Source organism: Canis lupus, chromosome 16 (assembly GCF_003254725.2).
Source record: "Canis lupus dingo isolate Sandy chromosome 16, ASM325472v2, whole genome shotgun sequence".
Taxonomy (NCBI): domain Eukaryota; kingdom Metazoa; phylum Chordata; class Mammalia; order Carnivora; family Canidae; genus Canis; species Canis lupus.
The window spans coordinates 11,170,761-11,191,814 of NC_064258.1; the positions used below are offsets into that span (position 1 = coordinate 11,170,761).

General features: G+C 63.9%; 1 protein-coding gene across 11 annotated transcripts; it reads left to right on the forward strand.

The window, feature by feature from the left end:
- Window positions 1–4,292: 4,292 nt before the first annotated feature.
- ZMIZ2 (zinc finger MIZ-type containing 2) lies at window positions 4,293–18,781 on the forward strand. Of its 11 annotated transcripts, none has more exons than XM_025433729.3 (19): window positions 4,294–4,345; window positions 10,074–10,208; window positions 10,342–10,456; window positions 10,759–10,961; window positions 11,198–11,381; window positions 11,558–11,821; window positions 11,989–12,165; window positions 12,692–12,769; window positions 12,885–13,053; window positions 13,604–13,778; window positions 13,864–14,074; window positions 14,439–14,544; window positions 14,680–14,837; window positions 15,371–15,438; window positions 15,739–15,807; window positions 16,031–16,275; window positions 16,709–16,878; window positions 16,966–17,205; window positions 17,872–18,781. In XM_025433729.3, the coding sequence occupies exons 2-19, from the start codon at window positions 10,159–10,161 to the stop codon at window positions 17,977–17,979; spliced, it is 2,790 nt and encodes a 929-aa protein (XP_025289514.1). In that variant the 5' UTR covers window positions 4,294–4,345; window positions 10,074–10,158; the 3' UTR covers window positions 17,980–18,781. The 11 variants fall into 11 exon arrangements, with proteins under 11 accessions (XP_048951075.1, XP_025289514.1, XP_025289498.1 ...); XM_025433713.3 differs by lacking the exon at window positions 4,294–4,345 and adding an exon at window positions 4,576–4,728; XM_025433738.3 differs by lacking the exon at window positions 4,294–4,345 and adding an exon at window positions 4,576–4,728 and having other exon boundaries at window positions 13,634–13,778.
- The last annotated feature ends 2,273 nt before the right edge of the window (window positions 18,782–21,054 follow it).

Genomic DNA, 21,054 nt, shown 5'->3' on the forward strand with positions numbered 1-21,054 from the left:
TATAATGGAATATTATTCAGCCATGAAAGAGGAATGTGGCACGAACCCTCCACACCACATCTGGCTGAACCTGGGAAATATTAAGTGAAGCAGGGGGATACAAAGGACCACCTGCTGGGTGATTCCACATGCACGAAGTGTCCAGAACAGGGAAACCCACAGGGACAGAAAGTGGAAAGCTGGTTGCCAGGCACTGCAGGAGGTTGAGGATGGCTGCCAGGGGAGGACCTGCAGGAAGAGTGGGATCAGCAGGCCTGGGGTAGGACCCAGAGTCCCACTGTGCACATGCATATGCCAAGGCAGACTCAGAACGAGAATTGCATGGCTCAGGTCAGCCTGGCTTCAGGGAAGGCCAGGATGGCAGTGGATGGGCCCCAGGGCCACAGGAGCCACAGCAAAGTACAGTGGGCACAGAGCAGCACCAAGGACTGAGCCTGGGCTGGCCATTGTCCAGGAGGTAGAGGGGACAGCAAGTCTAGAGACAGGACAGGTAGCCACAGGGAGACAGGCTGTCCTGAAGGGTGGTGAACCTGGGTGTCAGGTGCAGTTGCTGATGGACCTGATTGGCGGGGGGTGGGGGGGACATCTGAGGCTGTGAGCCCCAGAGGAAGCAGGTGCAGGAATGAGATACCACAAAGCAGGGTGCCCAACACCACAGAAGTTCCTCTCTCCCAGCCTGGAGACCTACACCTGAATCCAAGTGTGGTAGGGCTGCACATCCTCCCAGAGGCCCTGGAGAAGGTCCTCCCTGTATTCCCAGCTTCCGCGGCTGCATCGCTGTTTGTGGGTCTGTCTCTAAAGTCCCCTAGCCTCTCTGGGATGCCCCAGGCCCCCCTGGTAATCCTTTCCCAGTCCGTAGCCACAGGATTTGTCCTATGAAGTGACGTTCACAGGCTCTAGGGATGAGGGCGGGAGGAAGGACCCCAGTCAGGGGCAGAAAGGTAGGCTGAGCACCCAGGTGCAGGGTTAGGGCAGGTGGACAAGTGGCCTATGTCCGAATTTACCAAGAACGAGTGGCACTGTAGACAGTGCCCAGGGCCACTGCAGCCAGTGGTTGGGAAGGGAAACCGAGCTGGCCACAGAGGCAAGTGCCCAGCTGCTTCTGCAAATGAGGGACCTTTTTGAGGGCCCAGTAACAGAACCACAGGGAAGGAGTGAATGCCACGTGGAAACGGGCCATGGTTGCCACCGGTGGTTCTGCTTTGGTGGGAGTGTGTCCTGTGTTGGAGGTGTTCTGGGGATAGTGTGGGCCGTGCCCTTCTCTCCTAGCCCACCAGCATTGCTGAAGCATCAGGCTACAGTGCCGGCCTGTGGGTATGGGAGTCCCCTGGCCAGCAGTGACCTGACTTTTGCCCTCACCTTCCAGATGTCTGCTCCTACCTATTCCCAACGGTTGGGGACTTTGGAAATGTCTGGAGGTGGGGGCAACAGTGAGGGTCCCATTGGTTACAAGCCAACCAGAGATGGGCTTGGAGGGTCCCCCAGGAGACCAGGCCGGCCAGTAGAGCAGCCCTGGGAGACACAAAAAAGCTGGGGGGGGGGCGGTGGAGGTGCAGGCGGGTGACCCCCACCCCCGGGACTCAGGAGGAGGTAGGAGGCCCATGGTGCTGGTCCGTCTCCATGTGAGTGGCTTCCGTTGCTCTTGTAGAATTGCGCACAATGCAGGAAGAACGGACGGCAAAGATAGTTTTTGTTCTGCTGGTGAGATAGCAGTAAAGTTTATTCTTTTTGCTTATTTTTGTTACGCGAACATGTATTACTGCGGTGGCAAAGAATATTAAAATTTTGTTCTGGGGCAGCCCTGGTGGCTCAGCGGTTTAGCGCTGCCTGCAGCCCGCGGTGTGATCCTGGAAACCCTGGATCCAGTCCCATGTCGGGTTCCCTGCAGAGAGCATGCTTCTCCCTCTGCCTGTGTCTCTGCCTCTCTCTCTGTGTGTGTCTCTCATGAATGAGTAAATAAAACCTTAAAAAATAAATAAATAAATAAATAAATAAATAAATAAATAAATAAATAAATAAATAAATTTTGTTCTGAAAACATACAATTTCCTAAGTTTGGCGGTGGGGTCTGGGCTGGAGCCTGGTTGGGGGCTGGGGTGAGTGGGGCCCTGAAGGCCTGGGCGCCTGCAGGTTGGCAGGTTCTCTCCAAAGGGCTCTCAAGTATCCAGGATTGTTGATGTAGAGCAGGGAGTGCAGAGGGCCGGTCCCTAGGCTGCTGCCCCATCGCAGTGACTGTCCTCATCACAGTGACCATCATGTGGGCCCCGGGACTAGCATCCCGACTTCCCAATCCCCCCGCCTCCGGGGCCCGGTAGATCCTGGAGGAGAAGCTAGGCCACCCTGCACCCCGAGCCCGTCCGACAGGGGCTCCCCGTGTGGCCCTCAGCACAGCCTTGGGGACCCCAAAACCCCATGGCGCCCCCTGCCCGACTGTTTGGGGTCCCTGCTGCCGAAGATGCAGCTCATCACACACCTGTGGAGAAGGTGGGCCGTCAGCAGTATTTGAAAGGATTTTAGATCGTTTATAGGATCGTTTATACACGTTCACAGATGACACGATCTTGTCCCGATTGGGGGCATTTCCTTCCTGCCCCTGGAGAGACACTTCCTGAGCTGCTGCCAGGCCCTACACACTCCTTGATGTGTGCCCTCGAGCTTCGCCGGCTTGGTGTCACTGCGGGAGCCCTGGCTGCCCCCATGCCCCCCCCCCCCGCCCCGGTGCTGCCCCCTTGGACACTGCCCCAGATGCCTCCCAAATACCAGGGCAACCCCCCCGGGTCCCCAGGGTGCCACACTGGGGAGCCCACCCCCTGTGGCCTGCACTCAGCCTGCCACGTCCAGCCTGCCTTACGAGCTGGGGCCTGGGATCCCTGGTCTCCTCTGACCCTTCCCCCAGCCAGGCTTCTGCAGTTCTCCAATCCAGGCCAGCTCTGGAGGCTACCCCCTGTGTGGCTTTGTCTTGAGTAGATCCAGGTAAAAACTTTATGGTTGTCACTTCCACTTAGGCGGGGAGGAGGGGCTCTGCGTCCTTTCTTGGACATCTCGCCAGGGGCACAGACATTATTGGGTCCCACACAGGGTCATGCTGACTTGGTCCTTTGGGCCAGGTGGTGTCTGATGGGCATCTTTCTTGTAAAGGTACTTTCCTTTTTTTTTCTTTTTTCTTTTAAGATTTCATTTATTTATTTGACAAAGAGAGCGTGAGCGGGGGGAGGAGCAGAGAGAGAAGCAGACTCCCCACCCAGCCAGGAGCCAGACCCAGGGCTGGATCCCAGGACCCCAGGACCATGACCTGAGCCAAAGGCAGACACTTAGCCACCGAGGGGCCCAGTTAAGATACTATCCTATGCTCGTAATGAACTGTAGCCTGGAGGAAGATCTTGGCACCATAAATATTTTCTTTCTTTTCTTTCTTTTCGTTCTTTCTTTTCTTTTTTTTTTTTTTTAAGATTTTATTTATTTATTCATGAGAGACAGAGAGAGACACTGGCAGAGGAAGAAGCAGGCTCCATGCAGGGAGCCCGACGTGGGACTAGATCCCGGGGCTCCAGGATCACGCCCTGGGCTCAAGGCGGCGCTAAACCGCTGAGCCACCCGGGCTGCCCTGAAATACATTTTCTTACGTGTAGTTGGCACAGTAAAAAACATGAATTGTGGGGTGACTGGAAGAACATGGTCTCCCTAAAGCCAGGGCAGAAAAAAGGACTTAAAGGGTAATAGTAGCACGTGGAGGAGCCAGCGGATAAGAAACGGCGCTTGGTCCGCTAAAGGGGCGCAGCGACCCAGAGACCGCAGCAGCACGTGCGGCCAGCCCGGCTCCCCTCCCGGACCCCGGACCCCGGCCCCCGGCCCCCGGCCCCCGGCCCCCGGCCCCGGCCCCGGCCCCGGGAGGCCCCGCCCTCAGCCAGGCCCTACCCCCCGGAAGGCCGGCCTTTTGCCAGGCCCCTCCCCTCCCCTCCCCCGAAAGCCCCATCTCTCCCCGGGAGGCCCCGCCCCTCCGGCCGGCCCCGCCCCCAGCCGGGCTCCTCCCCTCCGCCCGGCCTCTCTCAGATTGGCGCCCCGCCCCCGCGCCCCCAGTCCTCCGGCCGGCCTCCGTCTGACCCGCCCCGCCCGCACTCAGGCCCCGCCCCTCCAGCCGCCCCCGCCCTCGACCGGGCCCCCTCCGCCAGGCCCCGCCCCCTAGCCGGGCTCCGACACCCTTCCCTGACAGGCCCCGCCCATCGGCAGGCCCCGTCGCCGCCGCCCGCCCCCGCCGCTCCGCCAGGCCCCGCCCCTCCATCAGGCCCCGCCCCGGTGGCAGGCTGCAGGGCGCGCGGGGGACTCCGCAGACACGGCTTTCGGACAGGTGTGGAGGGGGCGGGGGCGCCGGTGGTGGTCCGCCGCCGCTGGCGCTGCCCGGCCCGCCCCCGGCCCGCCCCCGGCCCGCCCCCGGCCCGCCCCCGGCCCGGCCTGCAGCCCGGGCTCCTGCAGGCCCGCGGCCGCCCCGCGCGAGCGCCGGCTCTGGGATCCACTGCTCTGGCCTGGGGGCGGGGCCGGCGCGCGGCGTCATGCATATGCATGAGCGGCGCGGCGGCTCCATTGTGCCCTCGGAGCGGGCGGCGGCGCGATGGCGCGGGTGGCGGCGGCGGCGGCCCCGCGGCGGCGGGCGGCGCGGAGGGCGGGCTGAGCGCATGGAGCGGCGTGGGCCGGGGGCCTCGGCGGCGAGGGGCCGGGCTAGGCCGGGCGGAGGTGAGCGGGCCGGGTGGACAGGTGCGGGCGGCGGGGGCGGCAGGTGCGGCAGGTGCGCGCGGCGGGCAGGTGCGGCGCTCGGGGCCCGCGCTGCGGCGCCTCTGCCGGGCTCGGGCCGGGGTGGAGGCGGCCCCGCCGCCCACCTGCCGCACCTGCCGCGTGCGCGTCGTGCTCTCGGGCCCTCCGGCCGGCGCGCGGGCGGCCCTCACCTGAGCCTTTGTTGGGGTGGGCTGGAAGCCGGCCGGGCGCCCGAGGGGTGTGCGCGGCCCCGGCGACCTCCCGAGCCGGGAGGATGGCCCGGGGCCCTCGCCCCGCCTGGCCGCGCCGCCGCCACGCCGCGCTCGGGCTCGCCTCCGGGCTGGCTCTGGGCCGTGCGCGCCCACCAGCTGGGCGGCGTGGGGCCGCGGGGCCGCCCGAGGCCGGCGGAGCAGGCTGACCTTTCAGCCTCCCGCCGTTGTTTCTAAGGGGACACCCCTCGTCCCAGCCGCGCCGTCGCCGGGGCGGGAGGGTGCCCTCTCCCAGGACCCCCGTTTGCCTCTCTCCCTGCCCCGCTCTCCTTTCCCTCCTGCTTGCTCCCCTCCGGCCCGGATGCGCCCGTCCCTGCCCAGCTCTGTTCCTGATGGTTGCAGACCATCCACAGCCACGTCTGTAAGTCGGTTTCGCAGGGGCATACACGGAACGTGTGACTTGATCTGGGGGACGGTGGTGGATGCAGGGAGGGTGAGCAGACTCAGCCACCGCTTCCTGGGGAGCTAGAGCCCTCGGGCCTCCATCCAGGCTTCGTGAGAGGGGGGCCTGGCCTCCCCCAGCAGGTACTGGGCCTGAGGACTGGTCATGCCCAGGGGCTGGTTACAGGCAGGGGACAGAGGTCAGGGAGGAGGAAGGTAATGACAGGCAGGCAGGGTGCGCCTGGGGAGGACTCCAGGGACAGCCCGACTTCCTCACGAAGTGTCCACTGGCACTGCGTCCACTACAGGACTCAGGGTTTGAGCACAGAATGGCAGGTGTGTGTCCTCCGCTTTCCTAGGGTGGCTGCCACGTACCCATTGTGCACCCAGGCCCTTCGTAAGTGCTCGTTCCTGGGTGCTTTAGATGGGCTCCAGCACTTAGGCTGGTCGGTGTTGTGGCCTCACGTGGAGAGCAGCAGGACTTCCAGCCATCCAAGCATGTGAGTCCCCCCCTTGTGTCGTCCTGCCTCACTGAGCCACCATTTCCACCTTCTCCAAGCCCATCAGACTTGGGTGTCCCTCTGCTTGGACACGTGCCCTGGAAGCACAGGCTCCCTGCTGCCGGAGTGCCTGCCCCAGGACCACAGAGCAGGCGTGCCTTTCCGAGGTCAGGTGGCCTGTCATGGGGTGTGCTGCTCCTGGCTGACCAGGCGGCAGGGACGGAGGAGAGGTGCAAGAGAGCTGACCCACATTAACGTCTGCCTGTGGTTGGCACCCAGGAGACTGGGTGCAGCTGCTCCGAGGCCCTGGGAGGGGGTCTGAGTAGCGAGTTTCTGTAGCCGTCTTTCTGGGAGATGTGACCCAACCCAGAGAAAGCTCCAGGCTAACCACGTGCCAGGGCGGTTCTGCCGAGGGGTCCTGGCTTCCCGCTGGAGCTGTGGACAGCAGAGCCTCGGACCAGCAGAAGGGCCCCCGCCTCAGGCCTGCTCGGGCCTCCTTGTGCGCACGTGCACTCAGGCACACACGCACACACACACCAGGGCTTCTCCAGCTGTACCTCCCAGGCCAGGAAGTGAGAGGAGGGTCTTGCATTCAGAGCAGGGCTCTCCCTTTGTCGGGAGCAGAGGGCCATGGGGTACCCAACTTGGAGAGTGCAGGTCTCCCCAAGGAGGAGACCAGACTTAGTTTGGCAGGAAGTCACACACACACACACACACACACACACACACACGCCCTGCACACCCAGACACCCATGCATGCAGTCAGCTCAGGGGGAACTGGAAATCTCTGTGGTCTCGTCCATAGCAGAGCAGCCTTTGGGGTGGAATTCCCCCGACCCATGTGATGTAGGAGTCGTCCTGGGGCCCCAGACCAGTAGCCTCTGCCTCCCCCACTCTCCACCTGGGGTCCCTGTAGCGGCAGCATCCTCACCCAGGCTCGTTAGGGATGCGGGTCCTCAGTTCCAGTCCTACAGTTGTGTGTGATGCGCCGGAGCTGGAGCTGGGGCCGCGGGAGTCCTCAGTGGTGCTCCCCCACCTGGCCAGGGGCTCGTCTTCCACCCACCCTTTGCTTCTGTAACCACAGAGTGGGCCTGGCCAACCCCACCAGCTTTGTTGTAGGGAAGGGTGGCCCTGGGCATTTCAGTGGAGAGAACAGGCCAAGCGGCGGCGGTTTTCTCATTAAACTTTTATTTTGAGGGAATTAAAGATTCACGTGCAGCTGAAAGAAATAACTGTGTGTCCTTTACCTGGTTACTCTAGTGGTGACATCTTATAATACGATAGGATAACGTCACACCGGGATGCTGCGTGGCTCCAGTCAAGATGCAGATACTCCCTCCCCACCTTCTGTTCACACCTGTTCCCTCCTCCCCACCTGGCAGTTGTGCTCTGCTTTTCATTCTGGGATTCCATCATTTCAGGAATGTTACATAAAGGGAATCCTACCGTGTGTAACCTTTGGGGACTGGCTTTCTCCACGCAGCGTGGTCTCTTGGGGCTTCCTGCCGCCTCCCCTCAAGCTCCCAGGCTGTGGGTGGCCCCTGAAGGGCTCGCCCCTCACCTGCAGGCCGTCCCCACTGACGCTGCCGGCAGCACACACACACACATTCCTGGGTGAACGCGTGTTTACATTTCTGGGAGATGAGTGTTCGGGAGTGAGTTTGTGGGGCCGGGCAGTAGCCGCCTGCTTAGTTTTACGAGAAGCCCCAGACTTTCCAGAGCGGCTGCACGGCAGTCCATTCCCAGTATCCCCAGGGCTGGAGCCGTCTATCCTCACTGCACTCCGTGGCGGCCTTGCTGTGCTGCGGAGCCTGGAGGGGCGGTGGGAGGGGCTCAGGGGGCTCAGAGGGCTCAGAGGCCTTACTCCACCCTTCCCGATGCCTCGATGGTGCCCCCCCCCCCCAGGCTGCCTCACTGTCCACACGACCTCGCCAGTGAAATGTCCCTCTGTCTTCCACCCATTTCCTGGGTGAGCTTTTTTGTCTTTTGAGTTTTGGGAATTCTTTATGTATTTTAGATACTAATCCTTTGCCGGGGACATGGCTTGTCCCTTCGTCCCATCAGCAGGGCCTCCCACAGGTAAATTTTCAGTTTTCCACTTTGAGGACTGTGCTTTTGGGGCACTGTTTAAGGACTTTCCTTAGCGCAAGATCCCAGAGATTTTCTCGTGAATGTTTCCAAAGGCTCTATGGTTTTACGCCGTACATTTAAACCTATGGCATGTTTCTAGTTAATTTCTGTGCAAGATGTGAAGATTAGGATTCTTTTTTTTTTTTTGCATGCTGGAGTCCAGCGGCCCTGGCACCACATGTTGAAATGCCAGGTTTTCTCCAGCGTGTGGTTTTTCTACCTTCGTCATCAGAGATCAGTCACTTCTCTGGTCTGTCCCATTGACCTGTTGGCAGGTCTGTCCATCGCTATCCCCCGACCCCCCACCCATCCTGAAGGTGGCCAGTAGGGAGTGGGGACACCAGCCTTCCCTTGCCTAGCCGGCTGGTCCTGGCTCCCAAACCTGCCTCTGCCCAGATTCCAGGGGCCCAGAGCCTTCTGGACTCCCCTGAGCCTTGCTCTTGCTGGCCTCTGTGTCCTGAGTGGGAGCTGGTCTAGGGGAGGAAGGAGAATGGTGTGGGGAAGGGGAGCAAGCCGACTCCCCTCTGCCATCCCCCTCGTGCCTAGCTCCAGCGGCCCTGCTGCAGCTCTGGGATCCCCGGGACCCACATACCTCAGTGCTCTGTGCTGGGAGAGGCCAGTGAGCTTCACATGCTCCAAACACACAGCCAACCGCCCACCCATGGGAGGCTATGGATCACAGTCCCCAGTGTACCCCTTCCGGCTCTGGGTCCCCGGTGACAGACCTGCCCCCCACACCATATTCCTAGAGGATGTGATAATCTTGAGGTCCCTGGTCAGCACACAGGAATGTGAGTCTCGTGGTTGGGTGGCTGCTGGGGCCACTTCTTCACTCCTGGACCAGCCAGACACCTCGTGAGTGCTGAAATGGCGCGACTGACCCCCCAGAGGTTAGCTTGTCTCAGGTCATGTGCGCGAGGCCTCACGGCCCCACAAGGGCAGTGGTACTTCAGGACAGAACCTCAACACCCAGAGGGCAGAGTACAAGAGTACAGCCTCCCCTCCCAGGACCCCCAGGGGACCCCCCGGAGAACATAGGCGGTGTTCCTGCCACCCACAGACCTGGCCTTTAGGCTGCTCTGAAGCCAATGAACCCCATGCACCCCGTGGTTAGGCCAGGCAGAGGTAGGTGTGGGGGTGGCCCCAGCAGTGCCAGCAAGTTTGGGCTGACTTTTTGGGGTGCTGGAGAATGTGAGTGGCCTGGTGAGTTTTTCGAATGTTGGTCATTAATGTGCCCTCCCTCACTCATTTTTCTGAGATGGTAGATGTGAGGGAGTGCACCTCATAGGGTAGGTGGGAGCCCCCCTGCTTGGGCACCTGGGTCCCACAAGCGTTCGCCAGCCTCTGCTGTGTTCTATTGGCCCCTTGCCATGTCCACAGGCACCTGCCAACCCTTTGCCTGTCACCCTGTGTATGCATCCCACCCCTTCTGGGAACTCGTGTGGGTGTCACTGTGGCCTGTGGGGGTCAGGTCTGCCTGCCTGGCCCTGGGCCCATGTTGGTCCCAGGTGGGCCCCCGCAGGGGACTGCCAGCCAGGGGTGGCCGATTGGCCCCAGGCCAGGGTGGAAGGTGGCTGACCTTGCTCACCCCTGCTTACCAGAGCCCCTGCGCACAGTGGGCACGCCTCAGAGCCTAGGCACACAGTGCCCCGGCCCCCCCAGCTGGTCCTCCTATATTTTCTGATGCTGGCTCTCAGCTTGGCCTCCACCCTGGGGCTTTCTTGGGGGATGATGGCAATCAGGTCCTGGATGCTCCCTTATTTTATAGATATCCAGGCCTTTGTGCAGGAGGGAAGCGTGGAAAATATTTGGGATCAGAAGCCTTCTCCCAGAGCTGTTCCAGGAGCCCTGAGTAGTAGGGCCTAAAGGGTTAATGCTGGCTTCCGGGGGGGCAGTGCAGATCAAGGTGGCCCTCAGACACCGGTGTCACCCTGCCCTCCATCAGTCAGCCCAGAGCAAGGGGGTCCTGGTGCTCGGATCTCCCCGTAACCCGCTGACAGCCCCCCTGGCTGCATCTCCACTGATGTCCTCTCTCCTGTCCCAGCAGCCAGAGCAGCTGAGTCCCACGTCAACAGCAGTGAGGGCCACTTCCTGCCACCCACAGACCTGGCCTTTAGGCTGCTCTGAAGCCAATGAACCCCATGCACCCCGTGAAACCTGCCCTGCCCCCCACGCCACACGGGTGAGTGGGGCTCCTGCCGCCTTCACTTCTCAGGCCGCAGGGCTGCGGTGGGGGCCTCCCCACCTCCCCAGCAGGGGTCTCCACCCCTGTGGCATCCTGACCTGGGCCTGCCTGCCCACCTCTTTCCTGGCAGTGATGGTCCATTTGCTTATGAGGCGGTGCCTTGGCAACAGAGCGCCACTCAGCCGGCGGGATCACTGTCTGTGGTCACAACCGTGTGGGGCGTTGGGAACGCGGCCCAGAGCCAGGTGAGCCCACACCTGGGCCCGCCCCTGAGAGCCACCAGGGCCCCCTGGACCTCAGGGAGAAATGGAGTTGGGCTTCCTGAGTGCTCCCTGTCCCTGTCGACGTGCCCCCCTCCCTCACATGGTGTGCCCCCCCCGCCCCCGCTTCCAGCTTCCACACGAACCGTCCCTCTGCTCTGTTCCCCTCCTTCCCTCACCTCTGTCCGCCCTCCTCACCCCCTTACTTGCCAGGCCTCTCCTTTGGACTGTCTGTGTGAAGTTAGTTGTTTGGATCGTCTTCAATGGCAATTGTTGCTTCCTTGTAGGTTTTGGGGAACCCCATGGGCCCTGCAGGGAGCCCCCCGGGTGGCTCTGTGATGCCTGGCATGGCTGGCAGCGGCTCAGCCCTGAATTCCCCACAGTGCCTCGGACAGCAGGCATTTGGTGAGGGTGCCGCCAACAAGGGCTTCGTGCAGCAAGGGGTGTACGGCCGTGGGGGCTACCCTGGGGGCCCCGGCTTCACTCCTGGGTAAGTGGGACCCGTCACGCGGCAGGTGTGCTGGGAGCCCTCCAGGGGCAATGCTTTGGGCGTGGCAGGCGCCAATGACTGTGTGGACGAGCCTCTTAAGAGCCACATCTCTGTTCTTCCTGTGGGCTCCCACGAGAGCATGTAGATGAGAGTGGGGGCCCCCGTCGTTGCCCAGTGGCCCCCCGGGTGACGGGCAGACGGGAACTTCTGAGTCCAGCGGTGTGTGTCTCTCGCAGGTATGCAGGCGGCCCTGGGGGCCTGGGTCTACCCTCACATGCCACACGACCCTCCACCGATTTCACTCAGGCGGCGGCGGCGGCCGCGGTGGCTGCTGCTGCAGCCACCGCCACGGCCACCGCCACGGCCACCGTGGCCGCCCTCCAGGAGAAGCAGAGCCAGGAGCTGAGCCAGTACGGAGCGGTGAGGCCCGGCCGCTCCTCCCATGGCACCCACGTGTGCTGGTCTGGAAGGCAGGGACCAGTTGGGCAGCCGGGGTCGGGGACTGGGTTGGGGGGGCAAGATGCTGAGGGGGGGCCTCTGGGTGGTACCCCCGGGGTGGGGGGTTGGCCTGAAAGGCTCCTCTCTTATTTCCCCAGATGGGGGCCGGGCAGGCTTTCAACAGCCAGTTCCTGCAGCACGGAGGTCCCCGGGGGCCCAGCGTCCCAAGCGGCATGAACCCCACCAGCATGGGAGGGCTGCTGGGCCCCTCTGGCCTGAGCCCCATGGGCATGAACCCCCCCCGGGCGGCAGGCATGGCCCCCCTGTATGCAGGGCAGCGCCTGCCCCAGCATGGGTACGCTGGGCCCCCGCAGGCCCAGCCACTGCCCCGACAGGGGGTCAAGAGAGCCTATTCCAGCGAGGTGAGTGTCGGGGCCTCCCTTGTCCCCAGCTGCATCCAGAGCCGCGGTGAGCTCGGGCATCCGTGTGAGAGAACTGGCCGTGCCCAACAGGGTGGGCACCGCATCCCCCTGGGAGCTGGCTTCCCCGACACCTGTTCCCTTGGCACCTGGCCTCTTCTCTTCCTCAGGTTTATCCAGGGCAGCAGTACCTGCCAGGAGGCCAGTACGGGCCTAGTGCCACCCAGTACACGCCTGGCGCCGGACAGTCTTCTGCTCCCTCCTCCTACGCCGGCCACCGGCTGCCCTTGCAGCAGGGCCTGGCCCAGTCCCTGCCCGCCCCCGGCCCTGCAGGACTGCACTACAAGGTAGGGTGGGTTCCCCCCGCGCGACACAGACGGGCCTCGACTGGGCTGACCAGGGTGCGGGCCCATGTGCACAGGGGGGTGACCAAGCAGCCCGGAGCTCCACAGAGGTCCTGACCGGGGCAGGGATGTGGTTCTGAAAGGACCCACTGTGAGATTTGGTGTAGGGACCTAGGGGGCAGGCACTGCAGCCACTGAATGTCCTGTGGGGAAGAGTGCCCCCGTTCCCTCTACTTGCTGGGGACGGGCCCAGGGGGGCACGGCGGGGAGGAGGAGCTGGGTTTTTAGCTTCTGGTGGCCCTGCCTTCCCCCCTTCTGACAGGCGGGGTCCTCTCTGCTTCCAGAGTGGTAACTTTGTAAATTATGAAAGCAACACGTTTGCAAATCGTAGAAAGCATACAAAGAAACCAAAGGCCAGTGCCGGTGTGTGCGGTGGGCACCCCGCCCCCAGCCCCCTCCTCGGGTCCAGTTCAGGGGCCTGGCAGGGGCAGGCGGGGGCCCCGGGCGCACGCAGTTTTCTCTCCTGCAGCCCACAGAGCAGTTCAACGGGCAGGGCACCAGCTTCAACGGGGGGAGCGTCGGCTACAGCCAGCATGGCCTGAGTGGGGTACGGGCAGACTGGCGGGCGGCTCACGGGTGGGTACGTGCACAGAGGGCACCCAAGGAGGAGGAAGTACGGAGGGCTAGCCAGATACCCTTTGACTGTCTGCTCGACCCCACAGCCCACCCGTTCCATCCCTGGCTACCCCAGCTCCCCACTGCCGGGGAGCCCCACGCCGCCCATGACCCCCGGCAGCAGCGTCCCCTACATGTCCACTAGCCAGGAGGTCAAGTCTCCCTTCCTGTCCGACCTCAAGCCCAGCGTGAGCTCCTTACACCCGTCACCCCCCGGTGAGTGTCATCTGCTCTCAGGACCCCAGTGGCCTGCAGGGAATGTGGGGGACGGGGGGCCCGTACCTTTGTCTTCTACTCGTAGATCTCTTTGCGTGTCTTTCAAGGTGTGGATCTTCTCTCTAGAAACACACCCGTGCACACAAAATTTTGTATATTATTAAGGGATTTATGAGTCCCCTGAAGTCCACTCCTCGTTGGGAACTTCCTGCCCTGAGGGAGAACTAGGGAAGGCCACCATGACGGAAGCAGGGCAACTGGAACCCTGGCTCAAGCACTAGCAAGACGCCAGGTGGTCCGTTTGATCCGGTCCCAGCTCCTCAGCCTCCCACCCCTGAGAAAGTGCCAGTGGCAGCCTCTTTCTGGGTTGGGAACATGTGCTCCAGTTATAACTTAGGGGACACCGGGCTGGGTGACTAAGGTGGGACACCAAGCTCCTGCTTCTGGCCAGGCCCAGGTCCCGGGGAGACGCCCCGAGGTGGGGCGGGGGAGGGGAATGACAGGCCGTGCTCCTGGCCACAGCCCCGGCAGCCTGCTCACACCCGCACAGCCTGCTCACACCTGCACGGCCTGCTCCCAGGCAGCGGCCCCTGCGACGAGCTGCGGCTGACCTTCCCCGTGCGGGACGGGGTGGTCCTGGAGCCCTTCCGCCTGCAGCACAACCTGGCTGTGAGCAACCACGCCTTCCAGCTCCGCGACTCCGTCTACAAGACCCTGATGCTGAGGTGGGCGCCCCCCCACCCCGTGCATGGCCACCCTTGGCCACCCCGTCCCCCTGCTCCATTCTCAGCACGCCCCCACCCCATACAGGCCCGACCTGGAGCTGCAGTTCAAGTGCTACCACCACGAGGACCGGCAGATGAACACCAACTGGCCGGCCTCCGTGCAGGTCAGCGTCAACGCCACCCCACTGACCATTGAGCGCGGCGACAACAAGACGTCCCATAAGCCCCTGTACCTGAAACACGTGTGCCAGCCAGGCCGCAACACCATCCAGATCACAGTCACAGCCTGCTGCTGCGTGAGTACCCTCCTGGGTCCGGCGACCCCACCCGGTGCTTCCCCCATCCAGCCTGTTCTGGCCTCTCAGAAAGGGGCCTGTGAGGAGCGGCCTCCCTGCTCTCATTAGGCCCGCTTACCTAGACTGGGCACCTGTGCCGGCCCCACGGGGAAGCCAGCTGAGCTGTCGCCCCAGCAGGAGGCTGTGGAGTCCCATGTGCTGCAGCCCCCGAATCCCTGCTTGGGGGTGAGCAGGGCCGAGAGCAGCCACCAGGGCCTCTGGCTCTGTGGGATTGCGGGGGTGCTGCGGGCTGTGCTGGTCAGCACCTGGGGGGCTCCCAGGCCAGGAGTCCCCCCGCCCCCCCTGAGCAGCCCCTCTCCCGCAGTCCCATCTCTTCGTGCTGCAGCTGGTCCACCGGCCCTCCGTTCGCTCGGTGCTGCAGGGTCTCCTCAAGAAGCGCCTCCTGCCTGCCGAGCACTGTATCACCAAGAGTGAGTGGCCCCGGCCACCACCCCCACATGCCCCCATCCGATGAGGCTGTCGCCTCCATGCCGGGGCCCTGGGGGGATGGGGGGCGGTCAGCCCCACGCAGCCCCTCACTCGAGTGCTCTCCCCGGCGACACCAGTAAAGCGCAACTTCAGCAGCGGCACCATCCCAGGCACCCCTGGGCCAAACGGCGAGGACGGGGTAGAGCAGACCGCCATCAAGGTGTCCCTCAAGTGCCCCATCACCTTCCGCAGGATCCAGCTCCCCGCCCGCGGTCACGACTGCCGTCACATCCAGGTGGGTGTCCCTGTGCAGCTCAGCCAGAGCTTCCGCTGGCTGTGTTCCCTGTGTGCCGTCGCTGCCGCCACCTCCAACAGCAGGTGGAGGGACAGGCAGCGGCAGGCAGGTGGCCGGGCTCCTTCGTACCCTCCCCTGGGACCGGGCATCTGTGTCTCCAAGCACGGTTGCCATTTCCCTGAATTCTTGGGGTCTCGTCTCCTGAGGCCACAGGACAGCGGGCGCCATCCAGCCCCCCGCTCCGCCCCCCCAGGAGGGCAGCTCAGTGGCCAGCTCTCTCTCGGGGTGTCCTGGACACTGTGCCCCGGGGGTGGTCCTTTGCCAGCACAGACACCCAATTCTGTGGCTGCATGGCCTCCGCATCCCACTGAGGACTGTGTAGGCTGTCCCAGTGTCCATCTGGCAGAAGGGCGCCTCAGGGAAAGCCTGGCACACATGGCTTCTTGGCACCCGAGTAGATGAGCCCAGAATCGTGGGGCTCGATCACGGGATGTGGCCCCCACGTGAGGAGCCACCTGTCCTGCTCTCCATAGTGCTTCGACCTGGAATCCTACCTACAGCTCAACTGCGAGCGGGGGACTTGGAGATGCCCTGTGTGCAAGTGAGTACCTCCAAGGCAGTCTTCGTGGGAGCCTCAGGCACAGACAGGGTGGCACATGTCAGAGGCTGTGGGAGCGTTTCCCCCCCCCATGGCACCATGGAAAACCTTGGTCAGCTCAGGGGGTCACCGCACAGACCAGGATGGTGCAGCCCAGGGCATAGACTTCACACACGGTCACCTCCATGGGGTCTCCTCTTGAGGGGTCATCTCCCAGGGGGTGGCCTCCGGCACAGTGATGGGCCTGCGGCCAGAATGAGCTTGGGCCAGGCCCCTGAGCCATGTGCCTCTGGTTTCCCACAGTAAGACAGCGTTGCTGGAAGGCCTGGAGGTAGACCAGTACATGCTGGGCATTCTCATTTACATTCAGAAGTAAGTTTCTTTCTGCCGCCCCCGGTATCTGGTCTGCAGCGGGCAGCCTGGGGGACAGCTGGGAGGCACCCTCCACGGCTTCCCTACCCAGGCAGAACCCACATTCCCCCCGCCCCGGGGCCCGTAGAATGTGCTGGGCGGCCACCAGCATTTGAGTGGAAGGTCTGCCCAGAAGAGAGAGGCAGCTGGACAGGTGGTGACCAGGCCACGTGTACGCCCGCAGCTCCGATTACGAGGAGATCACCATCGACCCCACGTGCAGTTGGAAGCCGGTGCCGGTGAAGCCAGACGTGCACGTCAAGGAGGAGCCGGACGGGCCCGTGCTGAAGCGCTGCCGCACTGTGAGCCCTGCGCACGTGCTCATGCCCAGTGTGATGGAGATGATTGCAGCCCTGGGCCCCGGGGCCGCCCCCTTCGCCCCCCTGCAGCCCCCCTCAGCCCCAGCTCCTGGTGACTACCCCAGCCAGGGTGAGTATGGCAGGCCCCCCCGCAGATGGCCACAAATGATCTGTTCTCTCCGGGCCCGTCTATCCACTCCCTGTGAAGCCATCCCCGCGCCTGGGGGGCTGTCTGGGGACACCCCGGAGGGGTTGGGCAGTGCAGCAGGGCCTCCCGTGGTAGCTGGGCCCAGCCACCCCGGCGCTGGGGAACAGGGGCCATCTGCTGTCATGCTTCTGGGGCCTGACCCTCTCTGACCCCACCTGTGAGTGTGTCTAGGTAAGGCGGGTCCATCCCTGTCCTCTTGTGGCGGGATCCTTTGGCTGTGATGAGAAGTCCCGTGTTACCTGGGGGAGAGTGCTGGGAGCCCCGCCCAGGTCACGGCCAGCCTGCCTCCCCACCCCACCCGCTGCTCCTCTGGCGCAAGCCCCCAGGCCTTACTCAGGACTGGCTCTGCTCTTAGCTTCCAGCTTCCTGGGACCCGGGACTTTCCCCGATTCCTTCCCGCCCGCCACGCCCAGCACCCCAGCCCTTCCGGAGTTCACTGCGGGGCCGCCCCCCAGCTCCTACCAATCTGACCTTCCCAGCAGCCTCCTGACCCCAGAGAAGTCTACCCCCTGCCTCCCAGGCCAGGTCAGTGCTGGTGGAGGGTGGAGGGCCGGCTCCTGGGGAGGGGGGCCCTGGGCTATTTGACCTGGTTCCTCTTCTCTGCTTCCTCAGATGGCACCAGCGGGTCACCTGGACCCAGCCCACAACCCCGGGGCGCAGGGCCTGCACGCCCCCAGCCTTGGGGGGCCCCCCGGGGCCCAGCTGCACCATGCAAACCCTCCCCCAGCATCCCGGCAGCCCCTGGGCCCAGTGAGCTCAGGCCCCCTCGGCGAGCTGGGCTTCAGTGCGGCCGCAGGCGTGATGGGGCCCCCCATGTCTGGGGCGGGGGAGGCCCCGGAACCGGCCCTGGACGTGAGTACGGGCCCCATGCTGGGGAGCACATGGGAGCTGGGGCTGGGGACAGCGTGTTCATCGTCCCCAGGGTCCACGTGCTTCATAGAAGGGAGGACACTGACGCCCCAGTGACCTCCAGACCCAGAGAGCTGGTCAGGTAGCGTCCACTCTCGTGACGCTGAGTGTCGGGCACCTGCAGTAGCCGTGGGGTTGGCTCTGGGGGCCTGTGCCAAGTGCCCGAGAAGACTGGGCTTGCAGCTGACCACATCGGCTCGGGGTGGGAGTTGACCCGTCTGACTCACCTTGGCGTGTGAGCCAGAATCAGCGTGTAAAACGCAGGTAACTGTCCTCGACCCGAATAAACCAAACTCATTGAAGTTCATCGCGAGAAAAGTTAGAGCAGCTCAAAGCAGCAAATCCTGGACGCTGGAGATTCCACCTCCTGCATTTGGCGTGCTCTCGTCGGGGTCCCCGCACCATCCCCAACTGCCAGGAGCAGCGCGGCCACCTGGGCCAGGCACTGCGTGTCCCGGGCTGTCCTCGGACAACTTGCGTGGAGTGATTCCCGGGCAAAGAGCAGCCTTCGGCAGGGAGAGGCCCCTGTGCAGGCTGAGGGTCAGGGGCCCGTGAAGGGCTGTGCCAGGTCCGAGGCCAGAGCCGCTGATGGCTTTGCTTTGTCCCCAGCTGCTCCCAGAACTGACCAACCCTGAGGAACTGCTGTCCTACCTGGGCCCACCTGACCTCCCCACAAACAACAATGATGACCTGCTCTCTCTCTTCGAGAACAACTGATCCTGTAGACCCCCCCCCCAGCCGGCGGGGACTCGCCCGCAGACGTCACCATGCCCTGCCCCTCCCCACCTGCGTACCTGGAGCCAGGGCCTGCCCCAGCCCCCCAGCCCCTGACACTGGAGGCAGCCGCGCCGGGTGGGCACCTCGCCCCCCACCCCCTCCGCTGCGGAATGGTGTCAGGAGATGCTCAGCTCCCCTCCATCCACCGCCCCCAGCCCAGCTTTGCCCCACCCATGAGCACCTGCTACCCAGACCTCAAGCCTCGCCCCCTGTCCTTCCAACCCCGCCTGCTCCCGCCAGCCTGCATTTTGTCCAGCGTCCACCCTTCTGTTCCAGCTACCCCTTGGCTCATGGCGAGGAGCAAGGCTGCTCTGTCCCCAGGCCTGAGCTCACAGAGGGCGGGGGTCCCTCTCCCCCCAGGAGCTTCGGGCTTTCAGGCTAGGGCTGCAGGGTGGGGGCTTCTAAAGCACAACTGTGGACGTAGAGTAGGGACAGTAAGAGCTGTAGACGGCCAGTCCCTCCCGTGCTGTCAGGGCCCCCGTGGGCCGCTGCCCCCTCCTGGGTGCAACAGTTAGGGGTGACCGCTCAGACGCATCTCTGAGTGCAGATGCTCCTGCGGGCTGTTCCTCTGGGATCCCCTTCTCCGTGAAGTGAAGAATCAGTCCCACTGTTTTTAAAACTGCCTCTCCAGTGTCCACCCTGGGGCCAAGCCAGGTGGGGGGAGGGGCCACTGCATCCACTGGCCCAGGGCCGAGTCGTGTACCCTGTCTGCCCGTCTCTATTAAAGGACTTCCTCACAGTGGGCCTGAGAGTCCGTCCCTCCTTGCCCTGTGCCCCATGTGGGCAGGGCTGTCCCCCGCCAGGACCCAGCTGTTCCCGCCTCATCCCTGGAATTTCCCAAGTTGGCCCTGGCTAGAAAACTATTTTGTGAAGTGTCACCAGGACCAGGAGACACATCTGCCACCCTGTCACCTTGCGTGGGCGTGCCTGGGGCAGTGAGCCAGGGGCCTTGAGCAGGAGCAGGACCTAAGGCCTGGCAAGCTCCAGACAGCAGCTGCAGGAGGCCTGTGGGGGGAGGCCCTGGGCTCCCAGTTCTGCAAGGGCCCCCCCCCCCCAGCTGTGCCCCGGTCTTGTGCCTCCCAAGCTGTGTGTGGGTCCTGTGGACCACTCCCAAGCTGTTCCCTGGTCCTGCCGGCCCCTCCCCCAGCTGTGCCCCAGTCCTGCAGGCCCCCCCAGCTCTGCCCTGGTCCTGCAGGCCCCCCCGGCTCTGCCCCCGTCCTGCGGGCCGGGCCCTTCCCCCAGCTCTGCCCCAACCCTGTGCCCTCCTCAGCTGTGCCCTGGTGGCCTCCTCTTCCTGGCCCCAAGAGCCTTCCTGTCCAGTGGGAGAGGCTTACGGGCCCCGCGGCAGGGAATGGGGAATGCCTGTGGGGTGCTGGAACCTCGGGTGGGAAGTATTGGGCGCGGGCAGGCCCCGGGCGCTTTTCTGCGGACGTCTTGGGACCGTGGCATGGGCCTCCGCATCTCCGCAGCCGGTGTTTCTGGCCTGGGTCGCAGAGGACGAGGAGGCCCCAGGGTGAGCAGGGCCTGTCCAGGGCACTGTCCCTCATGCAGCTGGGGTACGAGGGGCAGGCCTTCCTTCCTGGGGGTCGCGCCAGGTGTGGTCTCACCAACGTCATTCTGGGTTTTGCTGGCAGGACAGAGAAACCTGGAGATGAGCCAAAGGCTGCGCATCCCCGCGCGGCAGGGTGGGCCCGGCCGGACTGAGCGGTAAGCGGGGCCACAGCCTCGACGGCGCCCGGCTCCCCTCGATCTGCCAGGTGACAGGCAGGAGTTCATGGGGCACGATGCCGTCACCGTGAGGCTCCACGGCAAACGTATCTTCCGGGATTCGCCCGCGTGTGCTAGGCTGAGGAGGGAGGCCCGGAGTGGTGGCGCCAGCCCGGGGCCCGGGGGTGCGGCAGGCGGGTGCTACAGGGCGGAGGTGCCAGCACCTCGCTGGTCCTCAGGCCAAGCCGTGGCTTCTTGGGCTGCCGCCTTGCACTTCATCCATCCCGTCCTCCCATACGTGCCACGCGTGCAGTTTCCAGAGCAGCACACTGGACTCCGTGGGGTGCGACCGCCAGCCCCCGCGGGACACACGTTCTGCTCATGTCCCGGTTGCTGCGAGAGCCCAGGGGACCCAAGCACTCAAGGTGGTGCCCAGACCCTCCTGCCCCCGGGGAGCAGAGCGGGCTGCTCAGCAGGCTCTCACCACAACGCGGGCAACAACTGGTAACTTCGGGAGACGAAGCCGTGCCAGTGGCGGCGAGGGTCCCGAGGGGAACAGGCCGTTTGCACGCGTCCCTGGCCAAGCCTCAGGGCTGCGGCAACAGCAGCACGGCAAGGGCGTCTGAGGCCACGACCGCCGGCAGCCAGACGCCCAGGCGAGGTGCGGGGCTCCCGGGAAGCGGCCACAGCAGGAGCCCCAGTCCCCACGCCCGGGACTACGTGCTGCCGGACACCACGGGAATGGCCCTGTCCCCATGCCGCTGCCTGCCGGTGCCCTCGCCTCACCACCTCCCACGCTGCTGCTTGCTGGGGCCCGTTGGGACAGCCGGACGACCATCGGAGGGAGGAGGCTCCGCACAGGACTAAGGAAATGCATAATCGGCCCCGGACGTTGATGGCTTTGTACCTGAGAGTCATTGGCCACTTGCCTGGTCCACTTGTTCAGGCTGATGATCCGTGAATTGCCCAGGTGCCAAGTGTGCGGGGATCGATGAGGTTGTGTGGCTGTCCCCATCCCCTGTAGCCACGTCTGCCTTCCTCAGTATGGTCCTGAACCTGTGAGTACAACCACGGGCCTACACCCTGACATGAGGTGTCGGCTATACCGGTTGCCGTGAGGGAGGATTGGGGGTGCGTTGGCCGACGCCCTCTGACCAGGCTCCCTCTGCTCAAATCTTCTCCGTGTGTGATCACACGGCTCAGGCTACAAGTGACCACAGCCCGCTCAGAGCCAGCTCAGGAGGGAAGCAAAGCCATCCTGAAAGGGCAGCCAGGTGCCTTGGGGACAGCCGGACACGGGCAGACGCA

Excerpts from the sequence above, each read along its gene's own strand:
- ZMIZ2 (XM_025433729.3), top strand. The coding sequence starts at position 10,159 with ATGAACCCCATGCACCCCGTGAAACCTGCCCTGCCCCCCACGCCACAC. Across the intron at positions 13,054-13,603 it reads CTTACACCCGTCACCCCCCG|CCTGCTCACACCTGCACGGC; the intron begins GTGAGTGTCATC and ends ACACCCGCACAG. Across the intron at positions 17,206-17,871 it reads CCCCGGAACCGGCCCTGGAC|CTGCTCCCAGAACTGACCAA; the intron begins GTGAGTACGGGC and ends CTTTGTCCCCAG.